Source organism: Urtica dioica, chromosome 6, assembly GCF_054948205.1.
Source record: "Urtica dioica subsp. dioica isolate 48M chromosome 6, U.dioica_male_clone48M_v1_H2, whole genome shotgun sequence".
Lineage (NCBI taxonomy): Eukaryota > Viridiplantae > Streptophyta > Magnoliopsida > Rosales > Urticaceae > Urtica > Urtica dioica.
This window is the reverse complement of record NC_142761.1, coordinates 6,213,079-6,240,372: the sequence shown is the minus strand read 5'-3', so window position 1 is coordinate 6,240,372 and position 27,294 is coordinate 6,213,079. Positions and strand designations below refer to the sequence as shown.

Here is a 27,294-nt window from a genome sequence, read left to right as displayed (position 1 = left end):
TACGTTTCATCATTTTGACTCGGAGCATATTAAAATCCAAACTAAAAAACCCACACAATTTAAGCAAATAGAATGTATAATTAAAACAAATACAAACTTATATCACTTACCTGTCCACATAAACAAACACCATTTCCTATTCTACATAATTATCAATTCTTATGAACGAATAGAGAGAACAATTCGTTGTCTCATCAATGAACACAAAACAATTGGTAATCAAAACTCTAAAGTGTAAAGAAAAGCAACATTCTCGATTCACTTGATTTCAAAAGAAACATTACAAAATAGGACTCAAAAAGCTTTAGTCCCATGATTCCCATTCTAAATTGCCATCATCAACAACATCAATATTCAATACCATCATTTTGGACTTTGGCTCTTTCTAAAAAAAAAATTCCTAATTTTGAAAGACGAAATAAAAAAAAAGCCAACAATTACAAGGGGAAAGAACAAAAACGAGTGAAAATTATTTTCTTAAATTCGATTCATTTATTGCTAAATTTAAATGTTTTCTTTCTAATCATTATCACTGTACAAGCACAAGCCTACCTCCCATGGCTCCACCGAAACCCCCGTTTCCGTACACCTCGCCGCCATCGCCGACGTCGGAACCCTCGCCGCCCTTGGGCACCGTGACGATCAGCTCTCCGTCGACGAACACCGCGCTGGCGAGCTCCGGCCGAGTGGTCTCCGGCAAGCGAAACCTCCACATGTCGAGCTCTAGGTCATCGAGCCTGAGCTCGACCGATCCTCCGGCTCCGGCGAGGGTTTCTCGGACGACGACCTTGGTGACTCCGGGGTGGATTTCGACGGTGTGAGCTCGGAACTCGGCTCGGTCGGCTCCGGCGACGAATCGGAAGGAATCGGCGCTCTCTTCGATGGAGACTTCGGCGTCGGAGCGGAAGGGAAGCTCGAGGACGCGGCTGAAGACGTGTGGGAGTCGCCGGAGCTTCTTTCCCGGCGCGGCGGAGGAGGAATTCGTGGTTGTCGTCGTGATCGTGATGTTGTTCCGCTTCTTCGGCATTGGGTGAACCTTCATGGCTGAGAGTCTCGGAGAAGAGGAAGAGAGGGTTTGTGGGATTAATAATAGCAACAGAGCGATTGCGGTGAAGATTAGAGATTCTTTGGAGATGAGCATCCGAATCCTGATAGGGTTTTTTCCAGAATCAGCAATCATAGAAGTGTTTCAAAAGAAAGAAATAAAGACGACTTTAGAACCGTGAATTTTGAGAAGAAGAAAAAGAAATTTATTTCGGCTTTTTATTGGTAGTATTTTTTTGATTTTTTTCTTGTAGGGTTGTATTTTGGGGAAGAATAAAAATGAGACTTAAGAACAAAGGCAAAAACAAAAAATGGTCTCTATCTCTCTCTCTCTCTGCTGCAATCTAAAGCGCTTATGAATTATAATCATTATATTATTGGCTATGGTGTGGATTTGCCCATCTCGCTTACAGAAATTACGTTTATGCCCCTTGTGGTGTGGGCCAAAGGTGGTTTCTCTCATTAAATCAATTGAATTTTTATTTGGATCAAAAATAGAACTTAAGCTTTTGCAAAATAACCATAGTTTGTCAATTATAAGTAAACTAGCCAAAGTAAAATTAATCTAGGCTGGATTAAATTTAATCCCAACAAACTATAAAGACAGAATGTAAGTTTTATGAAGACTGGATTAAAATTAATCGAGGCAAGATTAAAAGTCGCAGTACTCTCAATTGGCTATTTTGCTATACCTAATGAAACTATGACTATTTTGCAAAAGTCATAGTTTAAATTGGCTACTTCATACCATTTCTCCTTTTTTTATTTTACGGTCCATTTGTACATTATATTATATTTTATATATACATATATATAGACAGTGTAGCAAAATAGTCAAAATGAAATTATGAAATTTGTTTTTAACCTATGTTTCACAACTTTTAGGAAAATAGCCAACAAGTTTATGTGACAATAATTAAGGTCTGATTTGCCCGTATTTATTAACAAATTCGTCATTTTCTCTCTTCTACTTTTTTCCTACATTTTTTTCTTACATAAAAACTTCAAAAAACCATATATATCTCATATGAACTTGAAATTGAGTGATTCCAAATCCTACGTATTCGTGACGCCGAGATCTTCAAAAATAGATCCATTGTGTTTGATGAAAAATCATGTTTAATATCATAGATGTAGAAAAATCACGTTACTACCTTAAATATGAAAATAACTGAAATTGTTTGAAATTATCAAAAAAATAAATGAAAATGTAAATATGATGCATTAAACATAATTTTTCATCACACGCAATGGGTCTATTTTTGAAGATCTCGACGCCACGAATTTGTAGGATCTGAAATCACTCAATTTTGAGTTCGTATGAGAAATATACGAATTTTTGAAGTTTTGATGAAAAACATTTATTTGAAAAAAATAGGAGAGAGAAAGTGATGAATTATTTAATAAATAAGGGCAAATCAGACCTTAATTATTACCACATAAGTCATTTGACTATATCCCTAAAAATTGTCAAACATAGGCTAGATCCAAAATCACACGTTTAAAGTGGACTAGTTAGTTACAAATCTCTATATATAAAGCATAAGAAAGACATCTAAACACATATATTATTCATTCATACTGATTTTTTCTATCAGAAAGTTAAAAATATCTCTATCAAACTTTAAATACATTTTTTTCAAACTTAAATATTTTTTTACATATCTTTATATATTTCATACTCTAAACTAAAATATATTAATTATTTCGCAGTAACGCTCGAAGCATATTGCTTGTTATATATAAAGTAGAAGAATGATCAACCACAAAATAATGTTCAATGAACAATTTTTTATTTTAAAGAAATGTTTTTAGAATTTATTTTTTAAAGAAAAAATAAGAAATTGGACTCTAAACACAAGTATTGTTCATTCGTACCGATTTTTTTTCTTTTTTTTTTATCAAAAAGATAAAAATATCTCCAAAAAACTTAAAATACATTTTTTTTCAAACCTAAATATTTTTTGACATGTCTCTATATATTTTTTCTTCCAGATTAAAATATATTAATTATTCTGTAGCAACGCATGAGGCATACTGCTTGTATATCAATATATTTTATATGATATTTTCCTTAAAAGAAATAAACAATTAAAGTCCGTTTTTTTATAGAATTTTATAACTTATTATGCCATATGAAACATTATATTTTGGATACAGCCAACATTTGAAATTTTTTGAATTAATAGCCAAAGTGATTAGTTGACATTTGAATTTGTTTGTAAAATACCAAATTTAACCTACAAGATTGTTAATTAATATCTTAATAATATATAACTGCATTCACTCTTCTCTCTCTTCCGCATTTCATCTTCACTGTTCTGCACTGTCACACTCTCTCACCTCTCTCTTCCTCAATTTTTCGTTTATTTCTTCTTCAAAAATTTAAAAATTCATATCTTCCTTATTTGAATTCGAAATTGTGTGATTTCAAGTCTTATAGATTTGTGGTGACGAGATTTTCAAAACTATACTCATTGTATCAGATGAAATTTGTTGTTTACTGCTGTGGAATTCCACCAGAGAAAAACTCTGCCCATCAGTACGTTTTCTGATCACCGTCGGGAGGTGGTCTTCACCGCCGGGTTAAAAATGAAATTTATGATTTGGGTAAGTAAATGCCTCAACTAATTTCTCTCTTATCTAATCGTTCATGTATGGGTTCATTTGTTTTCTTTGAATTGTCTATAAATATATGTTAATTAGTGTTAATTAATGATGTTTTCTATGCTTTCTCCTTAGGGCCTATGACTCAAAGATTCCAAGCACTCTCTCTGCAAAACTTTAAAATTCTAAAATTTTCTTAAAAATAATTGGAAATTTATGAAAATAACTGAAAATTTTTCTTGCGAACTCGATCGTGTTCTGTTGAAAGTATTAAATAATTTATAAACCAATTTGGCGAAGGACGTGATAGTTCTAAAAATACGGAATCGTAATACTTGTCATCATTTCCCTAATTTTTTTCAATTATTTACGTTTTTATTTTGATCGGTATGAAGCGTTAAATATAAGGGTATTTCTGTCTAATGTAGTTAAAAAATGTTACCGTTTGACTATTTCCCTAAACGTTCTTACATCTAAAAGAATGTAGTTTTTTTTTTTTTATGTAAGCCAACGTCTGCATCTACAACGCCCTTTATATATATATATATATATATATATATATATATATATATATATATATATATATATATAACGGATAATTTTGTTTCCTTAATGAGGCATGTCTATCCATACTGGTAAATTGGTAATCCATGAAGATAAAATAATATTTGTCCAAACCCAAGTTGAACAACAGCCCACAGCTACAATAAGCGGTTTTGTTACATATCTAACAGAGAACAAAAATAAATTTAACAAAACTAAATTAATCTCATTAATCATATACAATAAGTCTCACTCAAAATGTTTTCAATTGTGGTTCGGTTATTGATTAGGCTCGTGATAACCTTGAGCTGCTAAAACAGCCACATATATATATATATATATATATATATATATATATATATATATTCACTTTTTTGCCTATTTTTCATAAATTAAAAAAATGACCTTAAAATTTATAAATTAACCCTCTCTAAGCGTTGATCTTGTCCGAGGGGGAACAAGAGATCAAATTTTAACCCACCACAACAAGGTAAGAGTGTTTCCCGATGACTGGTTGATTCTACATTCTCCATTACTACATGTAGCCTTTCATGAAATCTATATTGAGGAAGTTACAAACCCACAATGCCCTATTCACTAGAAAACCTGGGGACAAAATGATTCTTCACGCATTTTTGGTGAATAAGGCTTGGTTGAATTTCCCGATGTCTCTTAAGCCCAAACCTCACAAAGCTTTGTAGTTGCAAAGTGTCACATTATTTCAAATACAACTTCTTCTCCCCACCCAAAATTTGTGATGATTTATGGACCGAAGATTGACTACTCGTTATATAGGCGCTTTGGTTCTCGAAGATGATACTATTACTAATAGTTAGATTTATTGTGCCTTATGAAATTAACTTGTGATTGTTGCGACAGTTGTAAGAAATAAAAAGTGTTACACAAGGTATTGTATTAAGTAAAATCGAAAGAGAAAAAAATCGACTACTGGACGATCTCATGTAAAAGTTAAACTATAACCATATATAAAAAAATACAGCATGAACTTTGTACTAGTTTGTTTTAGGGCTTTCAAGAATACCTCATTTGGCAATCATTGTATAGGGCACGTGACTTGAATGAGTGACCATTCATGTCGTCAATATTAATTTTGACATCTTAATGTTTTTGTTATTAGTGTCTACTGCGTAAAAAATTCTCTTATTTTCCCTCTCTCTATCAACACCATAGTTTATTAGTTTAAAGTTCAGAAATAATTTATTGATCCCTTTTTAGAAGGTTAGTAAATTTTACCTAACGCTCTACGCGCTATTGGAAGTTTACGTGCAAAAACTCAATCATGCCCATGAAGGAAGAAAAAGCAATTGACTCATGCTTCATTTCCTAGAAGACTCGAGAAAAAAATAATACCATTTATATCTATCAAATTTCATGTTCTTGGTATTATAATCAAGCCTTTTATTATATTCATATAGATATAATAGAAGAAATGGGATCATATATCTGAAGTTTAGAGACTTTATTTTCAGGTTAAAAATTGATTATTTACAAGCTTCAATGCAACATACGAATTTCTCACTCTTTTCTGGTTCCCGCAACTAATAATGCATGTGAATAGGCTCAAATTCAATCAATAATATGTGTGTATATGCTAATAAATAAGAATAAAAACTTTGCCTACTTTTGATGCCAACGTGTAACAGTATTTCTGGTACTGATCAAAGTAAATAATACAAGTAGGCACCACCACAAAACTAATTATCGCCTGCTTTTTTTTTTTTTTTTTTGTGACTTAAGAAAACTAAGACGTAATAATATTTATAATAAAAAAAAGAAGATAAGACAGCCTCTGAAGGTTCCTGGATATTTCCTGGAATAATTAAAAGCTAAAGTTTTAGATCACAATTTGTCACAAATAGCAATGTATAAATCTTGTGTCTCGCTGCCTATGAAGCTTAGATTGGCTAATCTTTTTGTCTTTTCAGCTTTTGTGGCCCTAATGCGTGTGGTAGGGTCGTATTCCCATGCAAACGATGCTGTTTATTATGTTTCTTTCTAATTTATTTTTCATTTTTTTATATAGCATGATAAAAATGAATAAAGCTAAAAAATGTCGCAGAAAAAAAAAGGAAAACAAGAAAAAGAAAAAAATAGACCAATATCACCATTCAATTGGAATTTTGTTAATTGTCATTTTATAAAGACACAACGACGTATCAAACCAATGACTCCAAGCCATATTAATCTTGTGTTTGGAAGCTTTTGGTCGTTTCTTTTTCAATTGTCTAATATGGTATTGGTAAATCCGAGAAATTTTTAAAATAAAACGAGCTTTATAGTTGTATTGTTCGTTTTTTTATAGTTATAATTTAATCAATGTTTTTGATATTATAATAAATAAATAAAAACCTAACCATAAGACCAACTTGAGATAGCGTATTGACCATTTTATAGAAGAAATTTATGGAGTCCTTGCAAGTCTTTCTTCTTTAGAATGAATAAAAAGTTATGCTGATCCAAGAGAGGGAAAAGGGAAAACCAAACACAACACATCTGATCACATCAGTAAAGGAAAAGTAGAAGAAGTTTTCAACATAGACTATTCTCTAATCTTTATTTGTTCATTGTTTAAACCTTGTCGTATCTAAACACCCGATTATCATAATCAAAGGAATAACGAATCATATCTTTTGTGGACACCACCTCAGAAAGGATATTATAGAATGAAAAAAGGATTACAGAGAAAGACTTTCTTTCCATTCCCACAATGAAAATAATAATGTATTACTATTACATCAATACCAAACCCAGCTTCAAGGGTTCTTACGTACACTAAAATGAAACCGTTTCTCAACACTTATTCGATGGCCATATGTAAGAGAAATTGTCCCATTTGCCATCAATTTTATAACATTTTCCCACTTTCCACCAAAAGACTAATTTGACGGTTTGACCCAAAATGCCACCATCTATGTCAACAATGTTGACATCTATTTTTACCCTTCACTATTAAATGTCAACATTGTTGACATAGATGTCAACATTGTTGACATATCGGTGGTATTTTTGGACGAAATTAGTTTTTTCGTGGAAAGTGAGAAAATGTTATGAAATTGATGGCAAATGGGGCAATTTCTCCATATCTAATGACTGTCTCAAGTAAGCCTCTAAAAAATGGGTTTATACATACCTAGGCCCAGAGAGAATTCTATAGCAAGTGAACATATCTTATGCTATTGCATGAGTGGGAGGGTTCGATAAGACGTCGTTCTGATGACGAATCCGGCGTCTCCGGTGAGCTCTTCTCTCTTTGCGAGTGTGGCTTCTCGGGGATGCGGTTGATGGATTGGCGCGGTGAATTTCCTCTGCCTCGGGAACTCCGAATACGCAATCCAGGGCATCGTCCGTTTCCTCGGCAACGGAGTTCTCCTGGGCTCAAACAAAAGGAAAAAAAAAAAGAAGATATAAGTATGGGGTTATTGTAGATCATGAAAAGAGTAGAGTAGAGCTTAGTATGGAGAAGAAATTTCAAGTGGATATCTACCATTGTATTTCCTTTTCTTTAAATCAATAATAAAATAACAAAATCCCCGTTCGTAACAACTAGCTCGTCAATGTCTATAGTTAAAAGGAGTTAAATGGCGCAAGGGAAGTCCAAGCAGGGTTTTAAGCGAATCATGGTTAGGATAAAATACAAGACAACATATTTTTGCTTTTTCGATTTTTTCATAAACTTCCTAACACAATAAAGAATTTAAATTTTTCACTTAAATAATCCTCACCATTTTCATTTTCCTTGGTAAAATCCAAGTTCTTCTGATTTATAGGAATAGGAAGACAACAAGAATTCGGCATATAGATATGAACATGAATTTGCTAAATGTCTCAAGCAAAGTTTAGCTAATCTCATGGAAGCATTCTAACCTTATGCCATAGAATAGAAAATAAAAAATAAAAAACCCAACAAGAAGCTCTGCTATAGCTGAACTATCTTCTGCAAACAATCTGCTTTATTACAATCTTCTATACGAAAGGATGTTATGCCGGTCAACTTTTCTAATCAAAGCAAATAAGTTATGGTCGATTTCGTGGGAATAAAGAAAACGGCGAGAGAACTTACGGGAGATCTCTTGGGCGCAAAATTGAACTTTCTCCTCTCAGATTCCACACCGGCCTCCTTAGGGGTATCGGGGGACCCACTCTGTGACTCATTGCTATTCTCATCCTGAGTGTCGGTTTGAGAGTCCATTTCGGAATCTTTCGACTGGCTGCTTTCGTTTTCCCTTTGACCGTGACCGACACTGTCTATGAAAAAATTACGATACCGCCACCTTTGTTTAGGCTTCTCTGAGTTCAAGTCATCAAAGACCTCTTCAGAGTAAAAATGCTTATAAACAATCCTCATTCTCCGAGGATTATCCCTATGATTCCTTATCACTCTGTCATTTTGTTTAAAGTAGCCATCAGTAAAAATTCTATTGAAACATATCTATGTTCAATCTATATAACAATGTCCTCAGTCCCAATCAAACGAACTAGAATTTGCAACACAAAAATCTTCAATGCAATAAGCTTATTCAACGATATCTGAAAGAATGATGATATAAAATAACAATAAAATTAAAACCCGTGTAGATCAATAATATATGAGAGTAAACTCACATATTTGCCACTTCCCTTTGCATTGCACTTCCTTCCAACTCAAGCATTTGATCCACACTTGTACCTATTGACCTACTAAATTGCCAATAGCCCACCAAAGCCGAAACACCTAGCAAGAAAGAAAAAAAAAAGATTTAGAATTATTAAATCAATCTACGATCAATTACGAATTCTCAAAGAAAAATAAAAATCTGTGACGTATATTTTTACTGTTTTGTACCTGAAGAAATAATTATTTGTTTCAGACCTTTGAGCCTCCACGTCGCTGCAAGAACGAGACAAATATATTATATATAAAGTTGGAGCTTGATCTTCTATTCTATTTACCAAATATACAATGTAACAGAGGCATGTGATTAATAATAATATAAAGAAAAAAAGTCAGCGATTGTCATGATTTTTTCCCCCTAAATTGAATGAGAAATTGGACAAACCTAGGTATGCAAATCCACCCCCATAAACCAATCCGGCAGATAATGCCTTGATAGCTCTATTCCGGCAATTCACTAGAACATCTGCTTCTTGTGCGGTCAATTTATGCTGCAATAATCCGAAAAAAAGAAAAATATAATCGGAATCATCAAATACACTTTTACACCATGATCGTTCCAGAGAAAGCAGATGAAATAGAGAAGAGAAAAAAATTAAAAGAGGAATCGGAGATGAGAAGGAAATACCTGCTTTGACTTGAAAACTTGACCAAGTTCGAACAAAATGTCACCCATTGTGCTGTTCTTGTGCGATCGATTTGGTCTCTCGTTCTCGTTCTCGTTCTCAATCTCCCGACGCAGTCAGTAAAGGAAATAAAAACATAATATAGGCCTAGACTCGATTTATCAGTGGGCCTGAATTGGGTTAGGGAAAATTCCATAAATAACATAAATAAGAGGGGATAAGAGCCTAATGTTCGCGCGTTGCAGAGTTATGTTATTATTTTTCATATTAGTTTCTCTAAAGAGAATAAATTACGGGAGAGTGAGCATGCTAGCCCAATCAACCCATCAATATTAGGAGAATAGTTCAAGTTTGAATAAATTAAGTGAATAGTCTAATTAATATTTCACTATCTAAATTACCCTCATATATAAGAGCAAAACTCAATTTTCTCAAAACCTAAACCTAAACTCGTTCTCATTAGTTTAGGTTCTGATTTTTTTGTGAATAAAATTAATTTACTAAATGTTCGAATATGTGATTTTCATCACTATCAACTGTCAAATTTTACTCATTTGTCTATTTCAGTGTTCTTCACGATTAAGAGATTGTTGTTTAGTTTTTAAATAAATTACATATATGATGCGAATGAATAAAGATAATTGGTGTTTACATATAATTATGATAGTCAACGTCAATGAAAAGTCAATACAAATTCAATAAAAAGAAGATTTGTGGCACTGATTGTTGTTGATGTCGATTTTTGGATCGATCAACAATCACAGATATTAAAATGCTAATATATGATATATATTTTATCGGGGTTCCGAAAGACGTCGTATAAGAAACTATTTAAAGATGAATGGCAATACTAAAAGGAAATTATTAATAGGCTTTATTGATCACCACAACGAATTACAATAGGGCGAAGTGACGAAGTCTTATAGGCGAATTCAACACTGAGAACAATAATGCTGAAAAAATGATTGGAAGATAAATTCTGAACTTGTCGCGCAAATACACATCTGATCCCCTATTTATAGACGAGGCGAGACTCCTTCGTTGAAGACACGTGTTGCCTGATCGGTTTCACACTGTCGGGGTTGAATTGATCCTAGACCCGGTCTTCGTGGCGCGATTTCCCTTTGACTGACCGATTCTTCTGGTCAGGATGACGTGGTCGAACTAGAAGGTGTGACTAGGTCGGGGCCGATCTAGAACATATCTGATCTTGGGCCGACTTGTCGAAGTCGAACTGGGCCTAAGACAGATATGCGGTCTGTCCTGCAAAATGGTAATGGGCTTGGTCTGAATTGAAGCCCAATATGAGATAATATTTTTTAGAGTAGATTTTTAACCTCCACAGTTAGCCCCCGAATATTTTGAAAATATTCCGAATTTTTCGAAATATTGGAGCGAAGTTATTCTAGGGTTACGGAAAATCAGCGATTTCGACGAATACTGCGGACGTGTGGCATGTTACCGTTTTTTCCACGCAAGACGTAGTCGAAGGGTTGGGAAAGCGGTTATATTATTTTATTCGTATTTATTCCTCTTTTCTCGGAATTCGGTTTAATATAAAAGCGTATAAATAAGTGAAATTCGAAAGACAAGTATTAGGGTCGTCGATATTTTTACTTTACCGTCAATAAGCACTCTCTCGGGGACCGAGCTCCTTGATTCAGGTCGAGATGGGCGAGCTCTCCGAGTAGGCCAATTAATTTCGTAACTGTCTTTATTCGCTTACAGGGATCGAAGTGATTTACTTATTCATGATATTTTTCTATAATCGTTTCTCAGGAAAAATCAGGGCACCATCGAGTCCTCAGTTCGTCGAAAAGCTCGAGCTTCTACAAGACGGACGCAGTGAGTGGCCTTCTTTTACTGGAGAGAGATTCACTTCGGCTGGACTTTGGCCGACCTCCTCTGCAACCTTTGAAGGTTCGTGTTCTTTATCATTTTTATGTTTATATGTATATTTTATTATTTATTTATCTCTTTTTTTTATTTTTTCTGAAAAAGTTGTCGGAGACAACATGAACTCCAACGTTTCTGCTCGCGACGCCAGGCGTCAAAAGAAATCTGTTGCCGGGGTCTCTTCCTCGTCCACCACGCCGCCGGTTCCTTCTCAGGAACCCGAAGTCGAGATCATCGGGACTCGAAATCCCAGTGATATCCCGGTCGTCGATGTTGAGGGCGACGTGGTTCCGGAGGACGCTGAGGCCACTCAGGGTGATCAAGCCCCTGATTCTACTCCGGTCGCACTGGACGGAGAGGCGGAGAAGTCGGGCGACCCCTCCAGCGGACCCAGAAAAAGGAAGGACCCGACCCTTCGAAATGATAGTCGAGAGGAAGAGGGTGAGGGTGAACCTTCTGGAGATGAGGGGAAGAAGAAGAGGAAGAAGAAGAAGAAGAAGAACTCTGATGGAGGCGGGGTGTCCACACCGGCATCCACGGTCGGGGTGGCCAAATCAGTGCCTTCATATACAGCGGACAAGGGGAAATCCTCGTCTACTGCGGCTCGGGCGGCCCAGGAAAGGAGGAGGCCAGTTTTGGGCAAGGGGAGTCTGGTGGAGACTCATTCGAGCGGGGCGGCCGCAGTGAAATCTGTGAATGAGGTGGGTTCTACTTCGAAGCCGAAGAAGAAGTACAACAACCACTTCAGGTACCACCGCGACACCCTACTCTGCGACGATTTGTACTCGTCCGCCGGGCTCCTTAGGCAGCTTACTGTCGACGTCTTGCCACTGCCCAAGGTTCCTATGCTCATCGAGGCGGACTGGTATCGTCTCATGGCCCAACAGATCACCTCGGTAAGTCTTAGAATTCTAGTGGGCGGACTGAGAGACTTGCGGATTTTATTCAGGTTTTGACTTTGTGTTTGTGTTCGCAGCTCTCCCATCAGCTCAACAGGGGTGTGTTCCGATATGAGGAACACATCAAGAGAGCTCGGACGGCTGCGGCCAGCTCCGAAGAGGCGAAGAAGAAAACTAACTCCCTCTGTGCCGAGCTCAAAGGGATGGGTGAGAAGGTAAGCGAGCTTCAAGAAGATGTCCTGGCCAATGACGCTCTTTTGGCGAGGTCGAAGACGGTGCAGGCTGCCTCGGAGGCAAAGATCAAGGAGCTTGAGGCCCAGGTTGAGAAGGGTAAGAAGGTCATCGACAAGTGGGGCATCCACTCGAGCGCACTTGCCAATGAGCTTGCAGGGGCCAAGGCTCGGATTAAGAACAATGACAGGGACCTCGCCAATGCCCGGGACGAGATTGCCTAGCTCAAGAGATCGGCCAAGGCCGAGAAAGATAGGGCGGTCCTGGCGGCGAGGAAGGCGTCGTCGATGAAGTACCGGGAGCAGATACTTAAGTATCGCACTCAGCGGGAAAAAACTGATGAGGCGATCCTGATCATGAAGAAACTGGAGCAATGTCGGGGCAACAAGGAGTTGATCACCGAAGTCATCAACAATTCAGCCCCCGACTGGTTGAGCGAACTGGCGGATACCGAGGCGGACATCGCCGACTACGAGAAGGAGCTCGCCGCCGTCACCATTCCGGAGGTAGAGGATATCCCATTTACTCCTTATAATGATAGTTCGCCAACCGGTGCTCTAGCCGACTCCGAGGTTCCTGCCTTTGATGAGCATGGCTCGATGTTTGGCTCGACCGAGGAGGTTCTCGCCACCATCCCGGAGTCTCGAGAGGATCAACCCTTTACTCCGACCCCGGAGCGTGCTAGAGGCGAGGTTCCAAGCTCTGAGTGAACTGAGCAAGACGCTCCCGGCCAGACCTGAGTCCGCCCCCCACCTTCATTTAGCTCAAGAAATTTATGATTTTGTTATTTTTATTTCGTTGTTGCGTTTCTTTCATTTGGGCCCGCTTGTTTTGGGCGAAACCTTTTTAGTAATTTGAACAATTGTGGAGGGCTTCGGTACCTCTACCTTAATTTCGCCGTGTTTTATTCCTGTTATTTATTTCGAACAATTATGGAGGGCTTCGGTACCTCTATCTTTATTACGCATTGTTTTCTTCATATTGATTATTCTTATATTATTTGGTCCGAAACTTGTGCATGTTTGATTGTTCGTAAAGTTGTCAAGTCATTCAGGTCGTCCAACTGTGTGTTTCAGGATACTCTGAATTGACAGTTGATCGCGGTCCGAACTGACTTAAGATTCCCCTAAATTCGGTTAAGTCTTTTAGATTGTCGATGTCTAAAATGTTTCCCTTTGCAAATCTAGGGCGAGGTTCGATGATCTTGTAGTATGTTTCTACTTCACCAAGTCTTTTAGATTGTTCAAATCTAAAATGTTTCCCTTAGTCAGAGCGTTGTGATATTTGCTAAGTCTTTTAGGTCGATTGACATCTAAAAACGTTTCACTTAGGCTTGAGTAATCACCCTTCCGTAGTCAAGTCTCTTAGACGGGCGAGGTCTATAGATGTTTCGCTTGGGACGAAATGGGCGAGGTCGACTTTATCGAGGGGGCGATCTCGCGACAGGGTGTTACGTGGTAAATTGGGGGAATTTTTCGGGCCTTACCAGAGTCGAGATGGGGTTCACTGCGAGTTCGATCCGGAGTCCGAGGTCTTTGGCGAAGTGTATGCTTTTGCTGTAAGGAGAATGTGCCTTTTTCAGGGGCTGCCTACGTACCCTTATACAGGGATCAAGTCAGTCGTAGTTCGATTCTTATTGTTTTTAGCAATAGTATTTCTTTAGGTTCGAGACGTTCCATGATCTCAAAATCGGAACGCCGTCCAGAGTTTCGAGTTCATAGACTCCGGGACACACAACCTTGGTGACCCTGTATGGGCCTTCCCAGTTAGCTCCTAATTTCCCGGCGTTAGCCTCAGCGGTGTTTTGGAAGGTCTTCCGGAGCACCAAATCTCCTTCATCAAATCTTCTTTCGTTAACTCCTTTATTACAGAATCTAGCGATGGATTGCCTATAGTGGGATAGCCGTATCAGGGCTAAGTCCCGCTTTTCTTCTACGAGGTCCAAAGCATCGCATAACGATTCGTTATTTTTGAATTCATCCCCCGGCGCATGCACTACCCTAAGGGTCTGTACTTGGTGCTCGATCGGGATGACTTATTCGACTCCGTGGACCAGGGAAAATGGAGTTTCCCCTGTAGGCCTTCGTGGACTAGTTCGGTGAGCCCAGAGCACGCCTGGTAGCTCTTCCGCCAACCGTCCTTTTTTTCATATCGAGCCTTTTCCTTATGGAATCTACTATGGTTTTATTTGTAGCTTCCGCGTGTCCATTCCCTTGAGGATATCGTGGTGTTGACATCCTTAATTCGATGTTATTGTGGAAGCAAAAGTTTCTTAATTTTTTTGATATGAACTGTGACCCGTTGTCCGTTATGATCTCGTGGGGAGTTCCGTGTCGACAGATTATATTTTTCCAGATGAATGCTGTGACATCAACATCTTTTATTAGGACGAAGGCGCCTGCTTCCACCCATTTTGAAAAATAATCTGTCAGGATGAGTAGGAATCTTAGTCCGCCAGGGGCGATCGGCATTGGTCCCACAATGTCCATAGACCATTTCATGAAAGGGTATGGCGCTGAGATGGAGGACAATTCTTCCGCGGGTCTTTTTATGTTAGGGGCATGACGTTGGCATTGGTTGCAGCGGCGTGAGTGCGCTTCGCAGTCTGCCAACATGGTCGGCCAAAAGTAGCCTTGCCTTTTTATTTTTACGGCGAGCGCTCGCCCGCCTGCGTGATTTCCGCATTCTCCTTCGTGCACGTCTTCCAGAATTCGTTTAGACTCCTCCATCCCGACGCACTTGAGGTAGGGTCCTTCGAAGCTTCTTTTAAACAGGCTTCCGTCTATGATGCAAAATCTCGCGCTTCTCAGCACGAGCTTACGTTTTGCCATCTTATCGGATGGGACCGTACCAGTCGTGATGTAATGTAGTATTTCATCCCTCCAATCCCCCTCTTCTATTGTTATGACTGCGGCGATGGTCATGGCAATAGAAGGTTGTTTGATTGTTTCGACTGGTATGACCCTCTTGAGGCCCGGATCCGAAGTAGATGCCAGGGCAGCCAATGCGTCGGCCGAAGTATTCTCGCCTCGAGGGATCCTTGTCAGGGAGAATTCTTCGAAGTTTTTCGTTAGTTCTTTTACAACTTTTAGGTAAGCTTCCATCCGCTCATCCCTAGTCTCGTATTCTCCGGAGTATTGGTTTGCTACAAGTTGGGAGTCGCAGAAAGCTTCCACTTTTTTTTATCCGATTGCAGTGGCCAACCTAAGTCCGGCGATTAGTGCTTCGTACTCGGCTTCGTTGTTTGATGCGATGAAGTCGAGCCTAAATGACTGTTCTATAGTCTCACCGTGAGGGGAGATCAGGTGTATCCCTACTCCAGCCCCTTGCTTTGATGACGCCCCGTCCACTTTAAGTGTCCAGGTGCCTTCGACCTCGGTCACGGTGGGACTTTCCCTTGGGAGTTCGATGATGAAATCCGCTAAAACTTGTGATTTTGCGAATGTCTTCACTCGGTACTTAATATCATATTCGCCCAGCTCCACGGCCCACTTGGTTAATCTTCCTGATTGATTAGGGCTATGTAGGAAACTTCTGAGCGGATGTGATGTCATTACTATTATGGTGTGTGACTGGAAGTATGGTCGCAATTTCTGCGCGGCGGAAACGACGGCCAAGGCCAGTTTCTCCATAATAGGATATCGAGTTTCGGCATCGACTAACGACTTGCTTGTATAAAAGATTGGTCGTTGGTCCCATTGTTCTTCTCTGACGAGTACTCCACTAACTGCCGCTTGAGACACTGCGACGTATAGATAGAGTGGCTCCCCCGCAACGGGTTTTGCCAAGATTGGGGGTGTCGATAGATACTCTTTCAATTTTTTGAACGCCTCTTCGCATTTGTCGTCCCATTCGAGCTTCTTGTTTCCTTTAAGGAGCTGATAGAAAGGAAGACATTTGTCTGTAGACCGGGAGATGAAGCGGTTGAGGGTGGCGATGCATCCCGTCAACCTTTGAACTTCACACCTATTGCGGGGTGAAGGCATCTCTCGCAAGGCGTGTAATTGATCCGGGTTAGCCTCAATTCCTCGTTGGGTAACTAAATACCCAAGGAACTTGCCGGATGATACTCCGAACGAACATTTGGTGGGATTGAGTTTCATTTTATATTTATTTAGTACCTCGAAACATTCCTCCAAATGCCCTATGTGGTCGTTCTCCCTAGAGGATTTTACCAGCATGTCGTCGATATACACTTCCATCGTCTTCCCTATCTTTTCTTTGAACATTTCATTGACTAACCTTTTATAGGTGGCGCTAGCGTTCTTTAGTCCAAAGGGCATGACCTTATAGCAATACGTGCCTCGGTCGGTGATGAAAGCTGTTTTTTCTTGGTCATCCAGATGCATCAGGATTTGGTTATATCCTGAGAATGCGTCCATGAATGAGAGGATTTTATGCCCCGCGGTTGCTTCGACTAGCTGGTCGATGTGAGGCAGCGGGAAGCTGTCTTTAGGGCATGCTTTATTTAGATCGGTAAAATCAATGCATACCCTCAATTTCCCATTTTTTTTCTTTACGACGACAGTGTTTGCCAACCAATCCGGGTGTTTTACTTCGCGGATTGAATCTGCACTGAGCAATCTTTCGACTTCGTCGTTGACTACTCGTGCCCTGTCGGGGCCGAGCTTTCATCTTTTTTGTTTTACAGGTTTAAAACTGGGATCGACGTTAAGTTGGTGAGATGTAACGTCGATGCTTATTCCTGGCATATCTTCGGTCGACCAGGCGAAGGTGGATTTGTTTCGTTTTAAGAAACAGATCAGCTCTCGCCTGATGCCACCTTTAAGCTTAGTTCCGATTCTGACACACTTGGAAGGATCGGAGCCATCGAGCTGCACTTGGGCTGTTAACTCGGTGCTTGGCGCATCGAGGGAGTCGGGATCTTCTGGTGTGAGAACACTCCCGGCCGACTCCACACTCATTAATTGCTATTGCTCTTCTTTGGTTGCTTTAGCGTGATGCTTATGGCTAGTGAGATAACAGCTGCGGGAGGTCGCCTGATTATCTCGGATCTCTTTTATCCCATCAGGCGTAGGGAAACGAATACATTGATGAAAGGTTGAAGGCACAGCCCTCATCCTATGTATCCATGGTCTTCCCAAGATAATATTGTATGAGGAGAGACATTCTAGTATTTGGAATTCCACTATTTTGTTGATTCCATGCATTTTTATGGGCAGCCTGATCGTTCCTAAGGACCGGGTAGTGGACCTATTGAAACCTGTCAAATGGGTTTGTTCCCTTTCAATCTCGTCTTCGTTGATTCCCATCCTGGCCAGGGTATCTTTGAAGATAAGATCTACGGAGCTACCTCCGTCGATTAGGACTCTAGCGACCTCGCAGTTAGACACGTCGATCGTGATTACGAGTGTGTCGTCGTGCGGTTCGGTTGTCCCTATCGCTTCTTTTTCGGAGAACGAGATTTGGACATCTTGTTCTGATATGATTTTATTGGTTTGGTTACTTAACCGTCGTTGATGTGTTTTAATTGAGTTGACCGTTCCGTTGCAAAACTTCGAGCCGCCCATTATGAAGTCAACTCTATGTTTTGCGAAGGTTGGTGGGGAACTTGATTCCCCTTCTTCAACATGTCTTGATCTCTTGGGGGAGGGGTTACCTCTTCCTTTGTTGTTGTTATTGAAGACCTTCTTTTTGGGCGGGGGTCCTAGATCAACATCTTTCAACTCCCCTTTTGCGTATTTTTCTGCTAGAGCCTTGCGCATGGTCTCACAATTAACCGTGTCGTGGCCGTTAGCTTTATGGAAACTGCAATACGCGTTGGGATCCCGCGTCCATTTTTTTTCCGGGGGCCTCCCTCCCTAATGTCTTCACTGATGTTGAAGGTGTAGTTAGGAGGGGTATGTGGTTTTCTGACATGAGGTGTAGCGTCGTGGGGGTTGACCCTGCGGGGGTTGCTCCCGGCATTTACAGGTCTTACCCAAGTGTTGGAGGACGGTTTCTTCTGCGCTGCGCGTTGCCTCTCATGGGAAGCGAATTCCTCTTCGGCTTTCGCGTAATTTGCGGCTTTGTGAATCGCATCTTCCAACGTGAGGGGACGGTTAACAGTCATCTCTAGTTTCAGCTTCGAGTCGTGCCTTAACCCGATTCTCAGAGAGGTTATGGCAGATTCGTGACATACGTTAGAGATTTTTGAGAGCACGTCCTTGTAACGGATCATGAAATCCTTCAAGGACTCGTTCTCTTTCTGTTGAATTCCCCATAAATCTGCTATGGTCAGGTCGTCCTCCACGAACATCGAATAGTGTTTCAGGAATGCAGCCGATAGTTTATCAAAACTATTGATAGAGTTCGGCTCGAGTTTGGAGAACCACTCTAAACCGGACCCGCACAAGCTTTCTGCGAATAGTTGGCAATAACCTGCCTGTAATTCTCTCTCTGCGAGCATAACCCGTCCCATTGCGACTCTGAAGGACAAGATAAAAGCTTTCGGACTTGAAGTGCCACTATATCGCGGAAGGAGAACCTTTCCGGTATCCCCCAGTTGCACTTCGGTAATATTTCTGGCAAAAGGAGTCCTCCTTGTTTCTTCAACGAGGCGATCTATTTCTGGGGCCGAGCTGGTTGCAGAATGAAATTCTGAACAAACAGCTCTCAGCTCGGCCGTTATCGACTCCTTAAATTGTTCTAGTTCGGTCATGTTGGGTTCGCCCTCGTGAACGAGACGAGGTCCCGAACGTATAGGCGCGACCGTGGTGGCCTCGATCGGGCTATGATGGGTCCGATTCATTCCACCAAAACGTTGGGGAGTGAACATTCGATAGGTCGCCGAAGGGCGAGATCCCACATTAGTCGGGAAAGACCCGGATGGTGCTCCCCCCAGGGGAGGTGGAGGGAGACCGGAAGGGTCGATCGTGACTTCGGTCGCGACTTCGCTGGCAGCCCCCCCAAGCTAGAAGCTTGTATCGGGAGACTGGTCTGTTCCTTGAGTGACCTGGATCCCAGAGAAATCCAGACGGACTCCGGGAGGGAGAGTTCGGCTTTCCTGAGATGCCGAGGCCGCTTGACGAGCAGATTCCGAGGCGGTCGTATCTCCGAATCCCGTCTGAGGGTCCGGAGTGTGTTGAGGAGTAGACAGAGTATTCAACCGGTCATTAAGAGCCCGGTTGGTCTCTGCTTGCTCGTCTATTTTTTTGGTCAACATATCCAGGATTACCCTGATCCCCGGAGGGATCTCCTCTCCAGATTCGTAGTGAGTCGGAGTGGAAGACATGACGAGATTTGTTTTTTACGAACCGTTTCTTTCGAAGTTGGTTTTTCTGAATCTTCCCACAGACGACGCCAAACTGTTGATGTCGATTTTTGGATCGATCAACAATCACAGATATCAAAATGCTAATATATGATATATATTTTATCGGGGTTCCGAAAGACGTCGTATAAGAAACTATTTAAAGATGAATGGCAATACTAAAAGGAAATTATTAATAGGCTTTATTGATCACGACAACGAATTACGATAGGGCGAAGTGACGAAGTCTTATAGGCGAATTCAACACTGAGAACAATAATACTGAAAAAATGATTGGAAGATAAATTCTGAACTTGTCGCGCAAATACACATCTGATCCCCTATTTATAGATGAGGCGAGACTCCTTCGTTGAAGACACGTGTTGCCTGATCGGTTTCACACTGTCGGGGTTGAATTGATCCTAGACCGGTCTTCGTGGCGCGATTTCCCTTTGATTGACCGATTCTTCTGGTCAGGATGATGTGGTCGAACTGGAAGGTGTGACTAGGTCGGGGCCGATCTGGAACATATCTGATCTTGGGCCGACTTGTCGAAGTCGAACTGGGCCCAAGACTGATATGTGGTCTGTCCTGCAAAAATGGTAATGGGCGTGGTCTGAATTGAAGCCCAATATGAGATAATATTTTTTAGAGTAGATTTTTAACCCCCACAATTGTCTATTTAACGGTATAATTTTTTTGCCATTTTAGTTAAACAGAGAGTATGATTCAACATTTTAAAAACCAAAAGTTAAACTCGACATTTCACTGAAAACAAAGTATATATGTGTTATTTTCTCATTTATTTATTTATTTTTTATATTTTGTATAAGGATATCTATTCACTTATCTTTATTTATTTATTTACTTTTCAACTGCATCACCAAAAACATTCCCATCGGCGAGAAAAAAAAATCTCAAAACTCTCCGCATGTGTGACAATCGTGTCTGGCCAACAGACCTCGTAAGCTTCATACGATTTATTTTTTGTTTGTTCTGAAATCTTATACACTTCGTTTTTTATGGATCTTCTAGTTTTGCTTCTGTCAGTGGCCGAATTCACTTTGATCTCATTATTAGATACCTAGGATTTTTATTTTGTCGAAAGAAAAAAAAACAGCTAATAAATTGTGGAATTGAAGATGAGTTTGTGAAAGGATTTCGGGGTGAGAAAAGAGCAGAGATTTTGAAAACTCTTTAACATTTCTTATTAGGGGTCGATGATAAGCTTTAATCATCTAAAGGGTCTCCTAACATTTCTTATATTCTCGTGATGGTGAATCTTTTGTAGCGTGTGTGTGTCACGGTCCACTTGATGGAATGGCAAGAAAAAGAGCTAAAAATAGTAAACCAGCAAAAGAGGAAGATAACTCATTTGCCTATTTCAGTGTTCTTCACGATTATTAAAATATTGTTGTTTAGTTTTTAGTTTTTGAATAAATTACATATATGATGCGAATGAATAAAGATAATTGGTGTTTACATATAATTATGATAGTCAACGTCAATAAAAAGTCAATACAAATTCAATAAATAGAAGATTTGTGGCACTGATTGTCTATTTAACGGTATAATTTTTTTGCCATTTTAGTTAAACAGAGAGTATGATTCAACATTTTAAAAACCAAAGGTTAAACTCGACATTTCACTGAAAACAAAGTATATATGTGTTATTTTCTCATTTATTTATTTATTTATTATATTTTGTATAAGGATGTCTATTCACTTATCTTTATTTATTTATTTACTTTTCAACTACATCACCAAAAACATTCCCATCGGCGAGAAAAAAAAAATCTCAAAACTCTCCGCATGTGTGACAATCGTTTGGCCAACAGACCTCGTAAGCTTCATACGATTTATTTTTTGTTTGTTCTGGAATCTTATACACTTCGTTTTTTATGGATCTTCTAGTTTTGCTTCTGTCAGTGGCCGAATTCACTTTGATCTCATTATTAGACACCTAGGATTTTTATTTTGTTGAAAGAAAAAAAAAACAGCTAATAAATTGTGGAATTGAAGATGAGTTTGTGAAAGGATTTCGGGGTGAGAAAAGAGCAGAGATTTTGAAAACTCTTTAACATTTCTTATTAGGGTGTCGATGATAAGCTTTAATCATCTAAAGGGTCTCCTAACATTTCTTATATTCTGGTGATGGTGAATCTTTTGTAGCGTGTGTGTGTCACGGTCCACTTGATGGAATGGCAAGAAAAAGAGCTAAAAATAGTGAACCAGCAAAAGAGGAAGATAACAATTCATATCACAATTTTTTTATGGATAGAATCTCGAAGCTCCTGGATTGTGTGATACATCACATCGTCTCATTCGTCCCAAAAGTCGATGTCGTTTGTACGAGTCTCATTTCCAAGCGCTGGAGACGCTTGTAGATCTCCGTCCCCGCTCTTAGATTCCCGTACGTGGTTGGTTTCAAGAACCGAGAAACAACGTTCAATGCGTTTGTGGAAAGGTGTTTAAAGTACAGCCGACGATCTATGCGCTTCGCTGACGCTTTGGCTGTGACTACCTTCGAGCTCAAAGCATGATCATTGACTCGTCTCAAATTAGAGGAAAATCTAAGCATAAGTGCTTCTTGTTTAGTGAATCTTTCATCATTGAAATTTTCGTGCCTAACAGATATATGGCTTGATATTAACGTACTAAATAATCTACTCATTTGGTGCCCTTCCCTTGAGAAATGTGCATTGCGGTATCAATTACCTTAGGTTCTTGCTAATTATTGCCCATAATAGATCGGCAAATATCGAAGCAAGCAACGTTCAATCTTTAAACTTGCTTAATACTACTATAATTGGTTGCAAATATCCTAAATTCGATTTCTTCGGCTGCAAAGCTATCAAAGTTCATACAATATGTGTGATATATAGTTCAGAAGTCAGGAAGTTTGAGGATCATATCTCGAAACTCCCCACCTCGAGAGTTGAGAGTGTATTTACATATTGGACAAGTAAATATCTCAAGTCAAAGTTCTAAAACATCTTTATTTACATATGATTAATAGCGAGGTTGGTGAACTAAAAAACGAGGTTGCAATTGATGCTCTGAATCTAGTTTCCCTCTATTACGAAGGTCGTATGGATATTAGAACGTCGATGAGACTGCTGAATCATCACAGGAAGATAAATTCTCCGGTCGGGGGTCAACTTTTGAGCTGATAAAGTTTTTCTCAAATATGAATCCAAATTGGAGTAGTTTTCATATATCTATTCAATTTTACGACAGAGAAGCAACCGAAGATGATTACGGGGTACGTGCTGCTATGAATTGCACCCTAAATCAATTCACTTTCGTTATCTTCTTGGTGTGTCTATTATTTTTACGTTTTACTACTTTGTTGTCTTATTGTGTAGATATTCGAACTTCCAGAAAATCTGAAAGAGATTAGCTTACCGCCGTGGGATCATTTGAATCATATGAAGGTCAAGCTTCTTCGGGAATGTACGCGAATATCTGATTTTAGAGACTTCTTGAAACGGCTCGCCCCGCCTCTCGAAACGCTGTCTATCAAAATATTGTCTATATAATAAGGTACAAAGATGAGCTGTGACATTAAGCCGAAACTGGATATTAGTTTCTTAGCATAAACTTTTCTTTTTAGGAAATGCTTAGCTAATGAAAAGATATTATGGGAATAATATGATTTGTTTTTTGGACGGAAGACATGGTTCTGAAGTTTAAACTCATGTCAATGGCTCAATGTTGATGCTCATTGGGTGTACCAAAATAAGAAAGGGTAATTAAGCTAAATAGCCTCCTGAAAATGGCCAATTTATTTTTAGCCAACGTTCTGTAAATAAGTGGTAAATAGCCAGGATGATTTATTTACAACAAATATTGGCCGAGTATACCCTCACATTTTCCCGTCCACTGTCTTCCGGGTCATTAATCCAGATCAGCTCTAATATTTAGATATTAATGCACGCGAAAATCGAGGAGTAATTAAAAGAGGCAGATGCGTTCACATTACCACACGCAACTGCTCAAATAAATTTTTTCAAAAAAAAAAGGAGCCCCAAAAAATCGCGAAGAGGAACTGCTCAAATTTGAACCGGAAAAATAAGAGTCAACTCCGTTATTTACACTCGAAACCGAAACCCAGAGGAGGAAGCGCTGACGAAGAAGAAGAACAAAGGTTAGTAAATAAATCATAAATACGATTTTGTTTCGTTCATTTTTTTATAATTTGCTTTGCATGTCTATGAAATCGAGAATATTTACAAAATCGCTGTGGTATAGAACAATGGCGAAGAAATCCCCCTCAAAGGCAAAAAAACAACCTGAAAAGAGCCAAGAAAAGGGGAATAAATCAAGTCGAGGAAAAACAAATGCAAGAAAGGTAACTTTTTGTGCCGATCTTTTATTTTCATTGTCGATAATGTTAATAAACTTGAATAATTGGAACTTATGTTTTAAATCATAATAAATGTATTAGGGTACTGACCGCTTGATTATAATTTGAGAATTACAACGATATGATATTGGGCTGGATGTAAATGGTTACGAATTTGTGGTTGTTCGAAATACATATACTGAGTTCATGTTGTAAATAATAGCGTTGTGTAGATAAGGTTGTAAATAATAGCGTTGTGTATATAATGTTAATCTCTAATATATGAAATGAGATCTAGTTTAAATTTTTTGATGATTTGATTATTGTGTTTGTGTGTAGATAGGGGACATGATTGTAGAAAGGAAAAACTGGGATTTAAAACAACGAATCATTCATTCATCATTCAACATCATTGAAACCCTCATGCCACTCCTAGAAACAGAATACCAACAGGAGCTATTCGGTCGTGGGCCATTTGCTCATCTTCAACACCTTAAAGGCCATGTATATCCCAAAAAACTCGCTCATTTACTCGTGCTCAGTCAAGTAGAGTCCGAGAATGTTGATGAACTCCATTTCAATGTATGTGGAAACATATTGGTTTTCAATATTTATGACTTTGAGTTAATATCAGGTAAATGTTTTACTTCCATAGTTGCTGAGAATATCAAAAATTATTTGAAAATTGTTGAGTTATTTACAGTTTAAGGAAATGTTATTTACAGGGCTGAATTGCGAACGAGTGCCACGTATACACGACAAGCTACGCTCCGATAATCCTTTGAAGGATGAGTACTTCAAGGTGTCAGGAACACAACGTGCACAATTCTTACTTGGCATTCTCAGCGGCAAATTTGGAGGTACGGACGAAGAACGAGTGACACTTATTAACCTGGCCATACTAGAGACGATGATTCTGCCTAGGGAACGTCAAGCTAAAATTCCCGATGACCACTTAAAAATGGCCATTGACACAGAATTATTCACAAGTTATCCGTGGGGCACGGTTAGCTTCAACGCTCTATGCCATTCCCTAAAGAAATCCAAAAACTATGCTGCTGAGAAAACAGGATTCAATATAGAAGGCTTCCTACATCCGTTAATTGCTTGGGCATATGAAGTCATTCCAGAGTTTGAAGCCCAAGGATATGCAACTCGTACAAAAGAAATGTCCATACCTCGACTCCTCAAGTGGAATTTCAATTACAGCCCATAGTACGACGAACTGCAACAATATATCTTCGACAATGACACGGTACTTGAAATCATATTGGTAATCTTGAAGTTATTCTATATAATGTTAATAGTTGCTTGTAAATAATTGTTGCTTTGTTGTAGCTGCGCATTAATCCAGTAAATGCTACTGAAGAAGAACAAGATGCTGGGTACATAGAGCGAGTAGACGCTGTTAGTCCCGAGCCTGCCCCAAACTCTGTTGAAAAAGGAAAAGGAGTGGCTAGCAGTTCTAATGGTTTGGAAAGTGATACAACAATCAACTCCACAGATGATGTTCATATGAAGTTGGAATACGCTCTCCAAACAATAGAAATGCTGAAGAAACGTGTCGAAGAGGCGCATGAAAAGTACGACACCTTATTGGATGTATTTCAAGTGTACATCCGTAAAGATTACACTGAAACAACACCACAACATCCCAGAAAAGAACAGGTAGTAATTTTGTAGTTAGTTTTCCAATTAACAAATAAATAACAATTATATTACAGGTCTCAAGTGGTACAATGCATACTAAGACATCTGAAATTCCAAATCAAACTCCAATTGATGTTCAGGTACAATAAAGCCATTCTGTGTAAATAAGTAACAACATAACACTGAAATATGTGTTTACCCATCTCTACCCTTATGTCTAACAGGATACACCACCTACCAATCAACCCGGAGTAACCACACCTGTGCAAATCGCAACAACAAAAGAGGTACACTATACTAATTACATTGGTTAACATATAGTATAATATCGTAATGTGGTTATCAATTTACAGGTACCAGAAGTTAGGAATGTAGCAAAACCAAAGCCAACCCAAGTGACACTAACGAACATGGTATTACGTTGAGCATACTATTGACACAAACATTTGTTAGCATGCATGTTATTCACATGGTCTTTACATTAAAGTTTTACTGTAATAATCTGTTAATGGTATACTTATTTACGTCTTATTTACAGATGCTACGAAAAAGAGCTTCAAAAGTGGAGCCAACAATTCCTGAAACTGTGTCTATGGTACAAAATATAATTTAATTGAAGTTACAAAAATGTCGTATAATTTACATTAAAGTCGTTAACACATTTTTTATGGTAGGATATTTCACCACTACTTGGAATGGAAAAGGTAGCACGTTATAGTCCGGTACGTCAAATAAATATTACTTTGTAATATGGTGCAGTTAGATTAAGACTAACAATGACTTCTAACAGGATGATTTGCAGAAGCTACAAGATGATTGGGTTTTTACCGTAAATGATGTGTTGAATAGCATTCCTAACAAGTACGAATTTGAACAACTTCCACAGGTTGTTCAAGAGAGTGTGGCCCAGCAAGAAGTTCTGAACAAGCAAGTTTACAAACGCTTGAGAAAGAATGGCCAACCAATTCCAAAGCGAACGATGCCAACCACAAATCAGCCACCTCCAATAGTGACCGAAAATATCCAAACCCAAAGTGTTGACGTACACAACCCGCATGTAATATAATCATGTTCTAAAATAATGTTAAAAATTGGTGAATTACTAGTTGTTAATTTATCATATTGTGATTATTTGTAAATTAACAGGTTGTTAACAAGGTCACCAATGATGGAAAGCAAAAAAAGATAGGAAGGACGTTGCCAAATCCACAACCTGTCACACAACGTCCAAAGCGGACATGTAGGAAATCAGTGTTCACTACCTCACCATACGTCACCGAAACTAGAAGTAAGCGGACTGAAGAAGGAGGTTCTAACAAAGAACCAGATGGCGAGAACAATGATAACATGGCAGATGAAGAAAACAGCCAACCATCTTTTGATATTGGAATTTGAAAATCTATTATTTACTAAACTCTAGTATAATTGCTCCTAAGTTTTCTTTTGAAGAACATAGTTACTATGTCACCTTTGGCTACTGCATGAATGTTAATTAGCACATGACGCTAATTTTGGGTGTTAAGGTC

The 27,294-nt window shown here is 39.0% G+C and overlaps 3 protein-coding genes across 4 annotated transcripts; 1 reads left to right on the top strand and 2 right to left on the bottom strand.

The window, feature by feature from the left end:
* Positions 1-235: 235 nt before the first annotated feature.
* On the bottom strand, positions 236-1,379 carry LOC149393150 (uncharacterized). Its single transcript, XM_089616346.1, has one exon. It carries the CDS (start codon positions 1,178-1,180, stop codon positions 530-532), a length of 651 nt encoding a protein of 216 aa, XP_089472472.1. The 5' UTR covers positions 1,181-1,379; the 3' UTR covers positions 236-529.
* Positions 1,380-6,890: 5,511 nt separating this feature from the next.
* Positions 6,891-9,596, bottom strand: LOC149393149 (uncharacterized). The gene is made up of 6 exons (XM_089616459.1): positions 9,495-9,596; positions 9,252-9,357; positions 9,038-9,082; positions 8,818-8,926; positions 8,276-8,594; positions 6,891-7,584 (listed from the first exon to the last, which is right to left on the bottom strand). Exons 1-6 carry the CDS (start codon positions 9,540-9,542, stop codon positions 7,384-7,386), a joined length of 828 nt encoding a protein of 275 aa, XP_089472585.1. The 5' UTR covers positions 9,543-9,596; the 3' UTR covers positions 6,891-7,383.
* A 16,851-nt stretch (positions 9,597-26,447) lies between these two features.
* Positions 26,448-27,294, top strand: LOC149393148 (uncharacterized). Of its 2 annotated transcripts, none has more exons than XM_089616442.1 (3): positions 26,448-26,490; positions 26,655-26,825; positions 26,915-27,294. In XM_089616442.1, exons 1-3 carry the CDS (start codon positions 26,464-26,466, stop codon positions 27,161-27,163), a joined length of 447 nt encoding a protein of 148 aa, XP_089472568.1. In that variant the 5' UTR covers positions 26,448-26,463; the 3' UTR covers positions 27,164-27,294. The 2 variants fall into 2 exon arrangements, with proteins under 2 accessions (XP_089472568.1, XP_089472567.1); XM_089616441.1 differs by having other exon boundaries at positions 26,458-26,490; positions 26,559-26,825.

Excerpts from the sequence above, each read along its gene's own strand:
- LOC149393150 (XM_089616346.1), bottom strand. The coding sequence starts at position 1,180 with ATGATTGCTGATTCTGGAAAAAACCCTATCAGGATTCGGATGCTCATC.
- LOC149393149 (XM_089616459.1), bottom strand. The coding sequence starts at position 9,542 with ATGGGTGACATTTTGTTCGAACTTGGTCAAGTTTTCAAGTCAAAGCAG. Across the intron at positions 9,358-9,494 it reads AAGTTTTCAAGTCAAAGCAG|CATAAATTGACCGCACAAGA; the intron begins GTATTTCCTTCT and ends GGATTATTGCAG. Across the intron at positions 8,927-9,037 it reads ACAAATAATTATTTCTTCAG|GTGTTTCGGCTTTGGTGGGC; the intron begins GTACAAAACAGT and ends CTTTCTTGCTAG.
- LOC149393148 (XM_089616441.1), top strand. The coding sequence starts at position 26,464 with ATGGAAAAGGTAGCACGTTATAGTCCG. Across the intron at positions 26,491-26,558 it reads AGGTAGCACGTTATAGTCCG|GATGATTTGCAGAAGCTACA; the intron begins GTACGTCAAATA and ends GACTTCTAACAG. Across the intron at positions 26,826-26,914 it reads TTGACGTACACAACCCGCAT|GTTGTTAACAAGGTCACCAA; the intron begins GTAATATAATCA and ends GTAAATTAACAG.